At 36.2% G+C, this 13,456-nt stretch overlaps 4 protein-coding genes across 4 annotated transcripts; 3 read left to right on the top strand and 1 right to left on the bottom strand.

The window, feature by feature from the left end:
• LOC131776055 (beta-3 adrenergic receptor-like) lies at positions 1-945 on the top strand. Its single transcript, XM_059092198.2, has one exon. The coding sequence runs from the start codon at positions 25-27 to the stop codon at positions 943-945; it is 921 nt and encodes a 306-aa protein (XP_058948181.2). The 5' UTR covers positions 1-24.
• A 2,286-nt stretch (positions 946-3,231) lies between these two features.
• LOC131776044 (adenosine receptor A3) lies at positions 3,232-4,197 on the top strand. Its single transcript, XM_059092190.2, has one exon. The coding sequence runs from the start codon at positions 3,301-3,303 to the stop codon at positions 4,195-4,197; it is 897 nt and encodes a 298-aa protein (XP_058948173.1). The 5' UTR covers positions 3,232-3,300.
• Positions 4,198-5,967: 1,770 nt separating this feature from the next.
• Positions 5,968-6,874, bottom strand: LOC131776034 (melanocyte-stimulating hormone receptor-like). The gene has a single exon (XM_059092179.2). The coding sequence runs from the start codon at positions 6,872-6,874 to the stop codon at positions 5,969-5,971; it is 906 nt and encodes a 301-aa protein (XP_058948162.2). The 3' UTR covers position 5,968.
• A 2,418-nt stretch (positions 6,875-9,292) lies between these two features.
• LOC131776379 (melanocyte-stimulating hormone receptor-like) lies at positions 9,293-11,372 on the top strand. The gene has a single exon (XM_059092559.2). The coding sequence runs from the start codon at positions 9,344-9,346 to the stop codon at positions 10,226-10,228; it is 885 nt and encodes a 294-aa protein (XP_058948542.2). The 5' UTR covers positions 9,293-9,343; the 3' UTR covers positions 10,229-11,372.
• Positions 11,373-13,456: the final 2,084 nt, after the last annotated feature.

The raw sequence follows: 13,456 nt of genomic DNA, 5'->3' as shown, positions 1-13,456 counted from the left end.
AAGGATTCACGATTTATCGGTAAGATGAGCTATGGCGATGTTTGCAAAATCCATAGCCATTCACAAGACGGCCAGTCCGGCTTTAAAAACATTGTCATTATAAACTGCATTATCAATGCTGCGCTGCTTCTCATATCCATCCTGGGCAACGGTTTGGTATTGACTGCTGTTATAAGGACACCTTGCATTCGAACAACATCGATGAAGATACTGTCAAATCTGGTTTTTTCTGACTTTCTTGTGGGTCTTATTACACAACCGCTATATATTGCTAAGGAACTTACCAGAGACCGTTGCTTGGACATCCTTTGGGACACAGTTGCATATTCATTTTGCGGAGTTTCTTTGTTGATCATCACGGCCATAAGTGTGGATCGATTTTTGGCTTTACACCTCCATATGCGATACGCCGCTGTAATAACGAAATCGCGAATCAATTCAGCCATAGCTATCATTTGGCTTGGAAACTTTCTATCGTCGCTTTTCTTCTTTTGGAGCAGTTTTGCGTATCACCTTATGATCGCTATTGTGACAGGAACCTGTCTGATAATTTCTACATTTTCATATATCTACATTTTTGTGGTTGTTCGGAAACATCAGCAGCAGATTCATGCTCAGCTAGGCGCCATGCAAGCGCCTTCTACGGGAACCGCCAGGGACATACGAATGCTGCGTCTGAAAAAGAGCTTTGTAAACACTTTCGTTTTTTATGTAATCTTGGTCATGTGCTATCTTCCAATGTACATTTTATTAACTCTCCATGGCATCTCACACCAGCCTTGGCCGGAAGAATGGAACTTTGCTACAACTTTGATATTCATGAATTCGGCCATAAATCCATTTCTGTATTGCTGGCGTTTGTGCGATCTCCGGGAGGCAGTTATCCAGACTGTTAGGAGGTTGGTCATTAGAGACGACAATCAAGAGCATGTGGTGAATATGTAGATAAGTACAGACACGATTTAAATCAATATAATGAACAAAGAGCAGTTAATTCTACAGACTCAAAAATAAATAAATGAAAATAAAGGAAAAGAAAAAAGGAGAAAATGAGTTCTTAACGCGTGTATCAAATAATCTCTTTGAAAAATCTAGGAATTTCTTAATCTTATCTTTCTGTTCGTTAGTTCATGAACACAACAGTTGGTGTTTTAGGCACTCTACCCCGAGGCTAAAAACAGTTTATTTGATCTAGAAACAAACTGTCAGATGTTTGTGTTAGCTTGAACCAACATTGAAAATAGAATTGGGACGAGTGCAGCACGGAGATGTCAAAGAATAAGACCAAACTTAACTATGCGGGTGATAATGAAAGATCATCTTTAGAGAGTTTTTCTTAGCATACATTCGTACACAACAGATGTCTTTTGTCTTTAACTTGAAATACATTCCTTTTGTGGTTTGCCTCTTTAACTGAGAGAAGTGTTGTAGTCTATAATATTTAGATGTGCAACACTGACTTTTCAAAAAAAGATGGAACCAATTTGATGTTTTCCCAAATTTCACTAACCACGCTGAATTGATATAAGCCTTTGTAATTAGTAAAGCAAACCGTAAAGAAGGTATTTGTCCATTGCAATTTGTCCATGCATCTTCTATCTAGGATTTGAATATTTATTTGTATTGATAAAAAAAATTATTAAAAAAATGAAATAAACGTAAACGTCATTTAAAACTTACCTTGACTTGGGTAAAACCAGTTCCCAATTCTTTTCCTTCATTTCCGTCTTAGTATTACTTAACAAGGCTGGCCCAGTCACATCAAAGCTAAAAGACGTTTTAACTTTTTCTTTCTTAGACAAAGTTTGAAATTATTTTCTTGAATCGCTGCCTAAACTTTAGGTTTTTTGCCTTGAATTTTAAAATCATGAGAATAAAATTTAATTACTTGAACGCTATTAAAATTGAGTATTTCTGGTTTATGTATACGTCAAGTAAATCATCCAAAATATTGTATTTTAATATTATGTACGCACCATGGAACATTAATGTTTCACAATAGTCACTCAAGTTTATAATCTTCCTATATGCATAATATCCGCCTCTTGTACCTCAAATTGCCCTTACTGTTACTCAAATGTTCTTCTTCTTCGTAATTAAACATTATCATGTTATTTCAAAATTATTCAAAAGTGGAACTTTCAAAGCCTTGATGTGCGCCATTCGAATGTTTTTGGCTTGACGATATCACTGCTTGGCCTTAAATAGCATGAGAGTCTTTTTTTTGGTGTTGCGACGCGAATGTTGAAACCCGTGGGCCTGTTTCACCCGGTGAGCGAAGGGAGCGTGCGGGAGGTCTTTGAGAGGTCGTACATGCTCGCCTTTACTCGCTTCGCTCGCAGGAATCAATCATATGGGTTGCACCGCCCGTAGCGCAGCGCCAGTGAGCTGCCTCTAACTGAAACCGTATTGAATTCAATTGCGCAAGAAATTTATGCTTATCAAATATAATGACGTTTATATTTACCTTTTACTTCCTCAGAAAGAAGATATTAATTTACATGACTTGTCTTTATCACAACAGTCGTTAAACTTTGCAGAAAAGGTACATATTTTTTTAATGAGATACGGTTACTGAATACCTAGCTATATAACGCAAAGCAATATTCAATGAAGAAGAAGATATCTGTGCTAACTCCTTTCACAAACAATATCACCATTTCGTTTGGCAGTTCCTAAGAGCATATGTTAGCCGATTAGGTGACTACCGACAAATTTGGCACCTTTCTTAATGGGTTTTAAACAATAACTTGACGGGTGCAAGATTGCCTGCAGACCTATTCCTTTGTTTTTGTTGGCAATTATATTTTGTCGTAGATTAAACTTCAATGAGAAACGATTAAACAGTGGAGGCGTTAGCCAAACAAGTCCCTTATGATTTTTAAAAACTTTTAAAGCGAGTGACTTGGACGCGAAATCTAAGCTCGAGTGTTTAATTTATTCCCTGTGATTAAAACAGAAGCTTAAATAGAATTCATCCATAGATCTTTGAGCTACGTTTTGTTTTCTGACAGGCAAATGTTATTAAAGATAAAGATAGCTGCGAGCTGCAATTTATGATAATTGAAGATCTTCGCCTGAATAATATAGGTCAGTGTCATTTACATGTTTTAATTTTCGTATTTAGAAGATTAACTGCTTTCCGCATATAAACATAATATTTCCCACACTGGGCCAAATTTATTGAAATTGGAAAGTTTTCAAGACACAGATTGAAATTCGTGAGACAAGATGGGTTTCAATCTACAAAATTACTGAAACGACTTTGTGAAGTTCGATATTTAAAAATACCTGCCAACTATGAATTCGACCAATATACCAGCGAAGAACGAGACATCAACATTTGAAGGAAGTGGAAATCCCAACACGTTTGCTTTTATTAACGGAATCTTAAATGCTCCGTTAATGCTGAGTTCCATTATCGGAAACGCTTTAGTTTTTGGGACCATTTTAGCAACTCCTTCGCTTCGTTCATCAACTACCGTCTTGCTTTGCAGTTTGGCTCTATCAGACTTGCTTGTCGGACTTGTGGTACAGCCTCTTTACATTGCTAAACAGCTAGATATTTTTAACAGATCCCGCCTCGTCGAAATCATGGAATTTGCCCTCTGTGGTGTTTCGCTCTGTACAGTAACAGCTGTGAGTGTGGATAGATTCGCTGCACTGCATTACCATATGAGATATCCTACTGTAGTCACCGTTCAAAAGGTTTTGTACATATCAGGCTTAATTTGGCTCGGCGTAGGTCTCTTATCCGGATTTTACTTCTGGAGCAAGTATTATTTTTACCTGGGAGTATCCATTTCCATTTGCATTTGTTTGATTTTCTCCTCCTACTCCTACTATCGGATCTTTCGAGTCGTTCGACAGCATCACATACAAATTCAAGTTCAGCAACATGTAATGGAAAGCGTAGATCTCAATGTCACAAGCATGCTTCGATTACAAAGGAGTGCTGTGAACACTTTTGTGTTTTACTTTGCAATCATTGTGTGCTATTTGCCATTGCTTGTTTCTCTATCACTGAATTTCTTTTCTAAAAAGCTCTGGTCAAAAGTGTGGGAACTCGCGGATACCGTTGTGTTTTTAAACTCTTCTATCAATCCAGTTCTATATTGTTGGCGCTTAACAGAGCTTAGAATCGCAGTAACGCAAACGATAAGGCAAATTTTATGTAGAACACCGCAGGGGAACTAAGATTTTCAGAACTAAGGGAGACACTGTGTTTCTCCCACCTGACAAGATGGATCGCTTTCGCTCTTGGATGATTGCCCCAAGAGAAGGTCGTGCTTTTTAAGCGTGGTGATTGATTAGTTTGGAAACAACAGCCAAGAGCAATTTACCATCTTGCAGAAATTATCACCATGACTTGTGCCAGTGACAAAATAAAAGGGAAATAAAATTGAAAATGAAATATCTGTTTTGCTGCATTTTTCGAAGACATGAATAAAGCCCAGTGGAAGAGAAAACACTTGGGAACTCTAATTGTAACTAACTTTAGGTAGTTACACTTACCCATACTGTAGATAGCGAAACGTCGAATCTTCCACCATATATCGGGATATAGTCTCAAATAAAGCAATTTTTTTTTGTCCGCTAGTTGTGTCACCTGTATATATGGTGCATACTAATAAACGATAAACTTCCTTGGGGGTTCTGCGAAAATAATAGATATTTACCTTCCTTCTTTGCCGGCCGGTAAATATCATCCATTATTAACCACCATTTCATTGAATTACTGTTTATTGTGCACACCAGCTTGATGAAAAGAACTAATTCTATCTCACGTTCCTTAAACAGACCATTCAACAAAACATTGGCTGACAATAATGAATCCTAAAACAATATGCTTCACTTGAAGTTTTTACCAGCAAATAATTCGTAGTTTGGGAATATACCTTTCTTTTTAATGGCAAACACCTAAAGGACAATTTTAAAGATAACAACTAACTTACTAAATAAATCAAGTTACAACATAGCCTTTTCCTTAGAACGTCTCATTTTGGGGATGAGGCTAAACTTTCTTACCTTTTTCTTTTTTTGCGATTTGAGCCTGAAAACGTTCTTAAAATGATTTTTAGCAAGTTAATTTTGATGTGACCAAAAAACCTGTCGAAATGTTTTGTTTCCAGTGATGTGGAATTATTTCTGCTGCCTTTAATTGTAATTCTTCCTAAAAAAAAAATGAACAAAATAAAGACATTCCTAATAAACTGACTCTCTGCCTGGATATGTCCTTAGGAAGTTCTTGCAATTTTGGTTAATCTCAGCCTGAACTTTTTAATACAAAAAAGGAGAATATTACAAGTTAATTTCATATCAGTTAATTTTTTCGTTTTGTAACCTGACTACAGCATTTTCTTGATAAACAATCCAATTGTTACTTGACAAGATATACTCACAGCAATGAGCAATAATTTCCTCTATCTTAACAAAGTTTGTTTTCGCACAATGGAATATGTTCACTGAAATTTCAGTTTCAAATATTACATTATAAGGTAGGCAGTCTTGCGAAGTTTTCTCTCGACAGATAGATGTCTCTTCAGTCCCATTTATCAGCTCATATTTCGAGTCACCTTATAAGGATATACACTGCACCAACTGATGCGGAGCTGAGGGAACAAGAATGGATGACTATACATAAAGATGAAACACCCGTTACGGATAAAGTACTAAAAAGAAAGTATTTAAAAATTCGGTAAAGAGGTATGTAATTTGTAGACAATGAGGACCTTAAGCATTCAGAACCGTAACATCGAGGATGATAACGCTCAAATAAATGTAGTTGCATTTTTAGTTGCATTTTTCGTGCCCCAAACCTCCTGCGTGCATCCATAACTCGACATACGCACGCTAAGCACGAACATATTCTTAAGTTGTATGTTATAAAATATGAAGACTGAACTAGTCAAAACGAAGAATACTTTTTGAATGCATCCAAAGCAGAACTGCTATGAGTGTCTTTCCCTTAATTTTGCATGCCGAAAAATTCCCTCCATACTCTAACAACTGCAGCACGGAGATCAGGTAGACGCCAGCAATACAAAAGAGGATTTATAGCTGAGTTCAAAAATATCAAGGTATCCGTCAAGATCCAAGCTGTCTTCTTGTAAGTGCTAGTATCCGTGAGTGTCAATGAGATAAACCTTGGTAGATAACAAATAACAGTACAGATATAAAATACAAACGTGTTCAGAGCGCTTCCGATCAACTTTTTCTGACTAGAGAGTTGTCCGACTGAAAGCTGTCGATTGCCAGATTCTCGATGTTGAATCTGTGAACGATGCTTAAGAACAATCTGATAAATTCTAACGTAAAAATTAGCCGAGGTTATCAGATACGCAATGATAAAAATGGCCAAAACAGCAATGTAGATCGCAGAGTCCCAAAATATCAAGCACGATAGAAAGAAAGTTGTTATCCATATAGTCAATAACGCAGATGTAGCACGAAATGACGTCATCAATGCGTTATATCGTAAGTGATAATGGAGGGCCAAGAATCGATCAAAGCTAATGGCGGCCATTGTGCCAAGCGATACCCCACAAGCAGCAAACGCCATAAGGGCTGTAAGAAGTTGAAGGAAATACACATCTATTAGAGACGTGACGATGTAAACTGGCTGAACTATTAAACCGACCAGAAGATCAGAAATAGCCAAACTAAAAAGAAACATTGTGGATGGAGACCGAAGTGATGATGTCTTCCATATGGCGATGGAGACCAAACAGTTCCCTAGAATGGAGACAAGTATCATGATCCCGTTTATAACGCAGTTTACGACTACAATATTTCCATATGATGATGCATTCGCTTGGAATTTGACTCTGGTATCAGCTGAATTCCCAGTGGTGCTCAAGTTTCCGTTGTACATCTTCGACGAAGCTGCTTTAGTTTTTTAGCGGAAACATTGACCATCTGGATTCCTCGAGAGCTCAAGCCTCCATCAAAAAATAGACAAAGTGCCTCATTGACTAGAGCTTTGTCAGTAAATTTTTCATTTTCAATTAAGTCGCCTTTTAGAAGTTAAGTTCATAGATTTGTAAAGAGCAAAATACTCATTAATTTATGAATAGGATGATGAAAGGCCCCCGTACCTCAATGAAAATATTATATTCCTTAAAGTCCTGATATTTGGGTCTTGAAGTAACGACTTCCTTTCTTGAATGTTTTTTTTCCTTTACATTAACGTGGGAATGGATAATGAAAGAGGATAATTTTTACCTTTAATTTGTCGGCTTTTTTTGTGTGTGTTCACTCTTCCCAATTCAAAATATTCACACAACAAAACTTACAAATTTAGGGACTTTTGGGTGTCCATTTGCAAAACAATTATTTGCAAGACACGAATGGCAATCGCATCCTCAATCTTAATCAAGCGAACGTCCCTTGCGTTTATTTTTCGTGAGAAATGGTGTTCAATTATTTTCGTAATTTGTAAACCTTTTTTTGCATTTTATATCTAACTCCATTCTACTGCCACTAAAGTTTTTAGCATAACAAAAGTGAATAGTGAATATTGTTAAAGTACCTTACTTGTGAAAATTGGGCTAGAACGTCATTTTCATCTGTCTAAATTTTAAGTAAGACCACCGTGTAACACCTTGAGAAAATCGCAAGGGAGAAGGAAAATGTGTTTCCTTTACAAGAGTAAATTTGCAATATATCTTAGTCGTTCACAAATTCAAGCTTTGCCACCTGCATCTTAACGACACATTACAGGGATTTAAGTGTTTAATATCACAAATTCGAACATAAATTTCCATGTTAGAAATATCAAAAATTTACCCAAGGCCGTAGAGGAAAAATAAAAGAAATGATGCAAAGAAGCAAAAACTATAAAATAAAATCGAAAATCGAAAACGCAGTTGAACAGGCGCTATACCTTCGTTCGCAGATTTATCCTTCAGAAAAAAAAACTTTCAGACTTTAACTAATTGACAGAATTCTCTGAAATGATGATTGGATAAAGATATGGTAAAAAGCGAAAAAGTTGACAAAAGAAAAACATGCCTTTCGAATTCAATATCACTACTTCCTTTCGTATGGCGTTGAAAGTAAAACTGCATCATCATTATGTAATGATCAATGTGGTTAAACAGGAACTGAATTTCGAATTAAGTTTTCAGATCTTGAGTATCGACGAGTTGTTCGCAGAATTTGGGTCTTCTTTTAATCATCTTTACCAAAAGACCACTTGTGAGCCTGTCAAAGATGTCCATCTTATCGTGTAACGCCATAGAGAAAACCTGCGTATATTGTTGTATCGTATACACGGAGACACAGCGAGGCCTGTCCAAAAAACGTAATTTGGCATAAGAATCTTCCGGGAAGGCTAATAAATTCTTAGAAACTATATAAGCAAATTTCGTGTAAATTACTCGATTTCTACGTGCTTTTAGTCAAAATTTTTCTTTGAATGAGTATGTCTGCTGAGATGTCATTCAATGTTTTTTTTTTCGAAGACAAAGACATTCAGAATTTGATTGTTCAATGAGACTGTTCATTAAGCCTTTTATTTTTTACTTAACGCCACTTAACAAAATTTGAAGCGACTAGGAATGGTGCCCTTCAAATTTTAAAATAACTCTGTATTTATTTTCCCATGAATTTGGTTTGTATTGCTTCGCATCATCCGAAAGGCTTGTCTCTTTCTGACATGCGCAGTGGTGAAAAACTCTGGTTTCGAGAGTGATTCGGTTGTCACTTTTATGATATCATCTAAGGGCTCTATTTCCGTTTCAATTTTACCAAAAATTTGTTCTCTTTCAAAAGTAATACTGATTTACATCAGTAGATTTCACTTTCTGATTATTTCTGTTCTTTTGATGGATTCAAGCGGGTAACAAAATTTTCTTGCAAAATTGCTGTTCATGATAGACTTGAACAAACAGTGATAAAAACATAAAGTATATCTTACTTTTGGATTGGTGTCTTACAGTTTCTGTCAGATGTTTGTCTCCCCTGTAATAATTACGCCAGGAAATTGTTGACATTTACAAGCAATCTTCATGAAATGAAACCAGGTGTAAAAATGCATTTTAAATAAAATCGAAACTTTTTTTTAAACGGAATCCTAGATTTTCATGCTATCAAAAGAAAAATGATATTCAAATAAACATAACATTGATATGTAAGTTAGCTATCGAAGCGCATATTGCTCTTGTACTTAATTTGGCTTTTTTTTGCCATTACCATACATAGATATCAAATGTCATAAAACTTGACGTGCTGATATTACAAAATCACACTTCAACTGAGTTCGAAAGTTGAGAGATAAGCGTCAGCTGCTTGTCTCTGGAGCACAGGAAGGTTTGGAATAGAACATCTTCAAGACTTAAACATGCCCGGGAGCTCAGGATTTTATGGTTCACAAGTCGCGAAAAACTCCTCTCAGCCGGAAATTATCGTCATCGTAAATTGTGCTTTAAATGTTCCATTGATACTTCTCTCCATATTTGGCAACGCTGTGGTGCTCGCTGCCATTTTTAAAACACCATCACTTCGTTCATCGTCTATTCTGCTTCTCTGTAGCCTGGCAGTTTCGGATCTCTTTGTTGGCACACTGATTCAACCACTTTATATAGCCTCTATACTTACAAGAAATAAACTTCTGGATAGTTTGTGGTTCACGGTGTCATTTGCCGCATGTGGGATTTCTCTTTGCACTATAACAGCCATCAGTGTCGACCGATTTTTGGCTCTTCACTACCATATGCGTTATCCATCTCTTGTGACGAAATCTCGAACAGTTTACTCGATAGCGATAATTTGGTTATTGATATTACTTCTTTCGGGAATTTACTATTTAAATCCTTTTGTTTATTTCTTCCTCGTAGCTCTCGGCGTGGGCATTTTTTTATTGATATCAATTCTCGCCTACATTGGGATCTACAGAATCGTCAAACGTCAAAAACTACAGATCAATACTCTACAGCAAGCGGTGCAAGCTTCAACAACAGAAAATCTTTCCAACTTCAAACAGTTGAAGACCAGTGCGCTAAATTCGTTTGTGTTCTTTATTGTTATGGTTGTGTTTTATATGCCAATGTCCATCGCTATGACATTGTATCTCGTAACTGATAACTGGAATAGTGCTTGGGGTTTCGCAACAACTGCAGTTTTCATGAATTCGTCCATTAACCCGGTTTTGTACTGTTGGAGAATTGGCACGTTACGCAAAGCAGTGACAAAAACAGCGGAGAGAATATTGCGTAAACAGACGTGAAACGGAAGAATGAATACAGGTCGATCCTCACCACAATTAATTAACTAAGTCACGATACATAAAACTAATTGAATATGAATAGAATAAAGCAGTTAAATCATGTATAATTTACCATGGAAAGCAAAGATCAGAGTTAATAATGAATCGCACAGAACGAGAATGCTCGAGAACAGGGAAGATCAACAGGTATTTCAAATTTGAAGAGATTTGCGTCACTTTATTTTTCGAGATGCACCATCCATGACGTATTTTCTTTCATATTGATCGCAAACATTTTTCATAAAAACAATATTTTATAGAAATAAGCCAACTTAAAAGAGGTTTCTATGATTGTATGGTATTACCTATGATTTGATGTTTGGCCTTCATTCTGTTGAAGTTGAAATGGTATTGATGTAGTTTCGTTCTGAGTTCTGTGTGTATTTCCGAGTATGGTGTTCAGAAGTTATCAGTGCATAGAAAGACCACATAAATTGTGTATGTGTTGAATCTTTTGAATTGGGAGAAAATGTTGTGAATACTGGAAGGCTTCAAATGTTGTGTGTTGTTAAGTTTGTGGCTGCGTACAGCAAATTTCATCGATTTCTTATGTAACCTGAGATAAAACTATGAAGAGAGGTTAAATCAAGACACCTAATAATTTTACAGAGTACAACTATTGATTTTAAACATCAGCGTCTGAGATTATTTTTATACTTTCCTCGTTTGATTGTCGGAATGTCTAATCTTTTTCATGTTTATTCCTGCGACCCTAATTAATAACTGAACTTCAATGGTAATGAGCTCATCCTGCTAAATAACATTTATACAATAATCATCATTATAATTGTTGGTGTTTAAATTTAAAGTATAGCATCCATTACCAAGCCTTTCAACTCACCGAAGTTTGCTTTTTCTCAGTCACAATAACGACATATTTCCGGAAACAGTACTTAGTTCATTTCATGGTAAATATCAATTGCAATACATCACTATAATATTGCGCTTTTCAATATTTCTGTGCAAACCCCTCCTCCGGTGATCAGTGTAAAATATTAATAATTGGTAAAAATATATAAAAAAAAAACATCTTTGACATTTATGCTTTGACAATATCAAACGCGATTTTTCCAATAAATTTTCAACCAAACATGTGCATCTGATCACTAATTAATTCAATAATTAACACAACTATTTTCAGGGAAATGTGTGTATACATTCATTGCAATAAAGGTTAGATTAAAGATATTACTCACACCGAGACCACGAGTCTGCGATATTGTCATGGCTGAGTTTTATGAATGATTTCCGGTCGAATAGAAACACACTTACACCACCAGACAAAACAATGAATTTCTCATGCACCCAGTCACGTTGCAGCAATTTTAAAATTAAAGAAAGGTCGATGCATGCGTTACATTGGTTCTTCATAAAGTGAGACAAAGAACAAAGAGAACAGATTTATATCCCATATGACAATTTGAATCCAAAAAACTCAGGTATCTGTGGAATCCGCTAAAATAGCCTGACCCTTTAACCCCTGACAGTGATGGACATCCAACCCCCCTAGCAGCATCACAATTGAATCAAACTTTATGGTCATGGAAATAAACGATCGCACACCCGATAAGTTCTTGATTTTTAGAAAAAATTCTCATTGTAAGTATTCCTAGAGATGTATAGAGAACAGTGTTGAGAAATTACATCATGATTTTAGAGTGCAAAGGGTCAATCGCTGATCTCCTCGAAAAATTTTGTTTTAAACTGCATTTTCTTCTTCGACGAGAAAGATGTTGGGATTCGAAATTTTTTTGCTGATGAACCCAGAGGATGAGGGGGCAGAATTCTTTTATCGTTTTCGTTAACACTTCTCATCACCCACGCAGAATACGCGAAGAAGACGTATTCAAAGTCAAACGCCAAACCGTGTTGCTACACTTGACTTTTTGTTTTATTTTCTCTTGGTTTTTTGTTTTGCGTTTTGTTTTCTCTTTTTACTAAAAATTCTCGCATTGAAAATGAAATTATAACATCATCCATTCATCGATTAATTTGGTGCAATTAGGTGCAAATATGCAATTCATCAATTTCTAATGTAAATGATCAAGCTGTCAGTTTGGATTTTTCGGGAAAGCTTCGCCTTTTTCCAGATCGTTGCTAACATTTCGAACGGAAGTGAATATTTCCCTCTTTTTGTTATTCGAAAGTTATGTTTTCAGTTTTCCTCTGGGGGCCAATGCATCGTTACCCGGATTCAGTTGCGGAGAGACGAATTCTTGTTGGAGCTTAGGATGTCAAATAAAATGATTTATTATATAAATACTGATAAATACCAGGATTTTTTCTTTTTACTGAAAAATCATATCTTTTAATCATTTTATCTTTTACGTGTGAGGATATTGGTGTCGCATTGGTTATTAACATGATAAGCCAATTACAAGAGGGCTTCCCGCTCAGGTGCGCGGCCGGTTCTTTTGAAATTTCATTCACAAAATGGCTTCGAGGTGCAAAGACGGTACAGTCACCGGTGACCTTCTCGATGAGCTTCCAAATTTTCGCATCAATACTTTTTCCGAGCTTGAAGAACATTCAGGAAGATTTTTTGTGACAGAAATTTTGCGATAGGTTACCACTTTAATTGCACTGTTTTGCTGTTTCGAGAATTAATTAAATAAGTGTTAATTAAATAGTGTTTTGTGTGTTAATTAAATAGTAGTTAGGCTACTACTACTGCTTTTGAAAAAAGGAAAAAAAAAAAAGAAGTCCAAATCGTTTATTCATTGTTACTGTAGCATGCTATTCTCTTTATCCCGAGTTAAACACACGCTCTGATGAAACACAACTTACAACTGCCATTTTGTTGCCCATGAAAACGAGAACTGGGACTGGTGCAATCTTAACTTCCGGTGGACCCACTTCTCTGAACAACGAACGACGCAGTATTGCGGTAATCGTCTTCCCCTAAGGCAATGCAAAATTGAAAGAAGACTTAACTGTCGATCCAACTTGAAATTAATCTATCTCAGAGACCAAGCAAGTCATGACTCTGGTAATTTCTCCTTCAAAAACTTGAAAAATGCTGCTTAGAATAGCAGTGCTACTTCCAGTAAAAGTGAAAAAATTATGCGCTTTTTTTTTTCAAAATATTTCAAACATTCTGCCAGCACAATCTACGAGGGTCTACTCTAATTTATTGCAGAGTTTGTGTCCTCTCACTTCCAAATTCGTTCCTACGAGCCTGTTATCGTT

Source organism: Pocillopora verrucosa, chromosome 13, assembly GCF_036669915.1.
Source record: "Pocillopora verrucosa isolate sample1 chromosome 13, ASM3666991v2, whole genome shotgun sequence".
NCBI classification, from domain to species: domain Eukaryota; kingdom Metazoa; phylum Cnidaria; class Anthozoa; order Scleractinia; family Pocilloporidae; genus Pocillopora; species Pocillopora verrucosa.
Note: the sequence above shows the minus strand (reverse complement) of the source record. Positions and strands in the feature narration are given on the sequence as shown.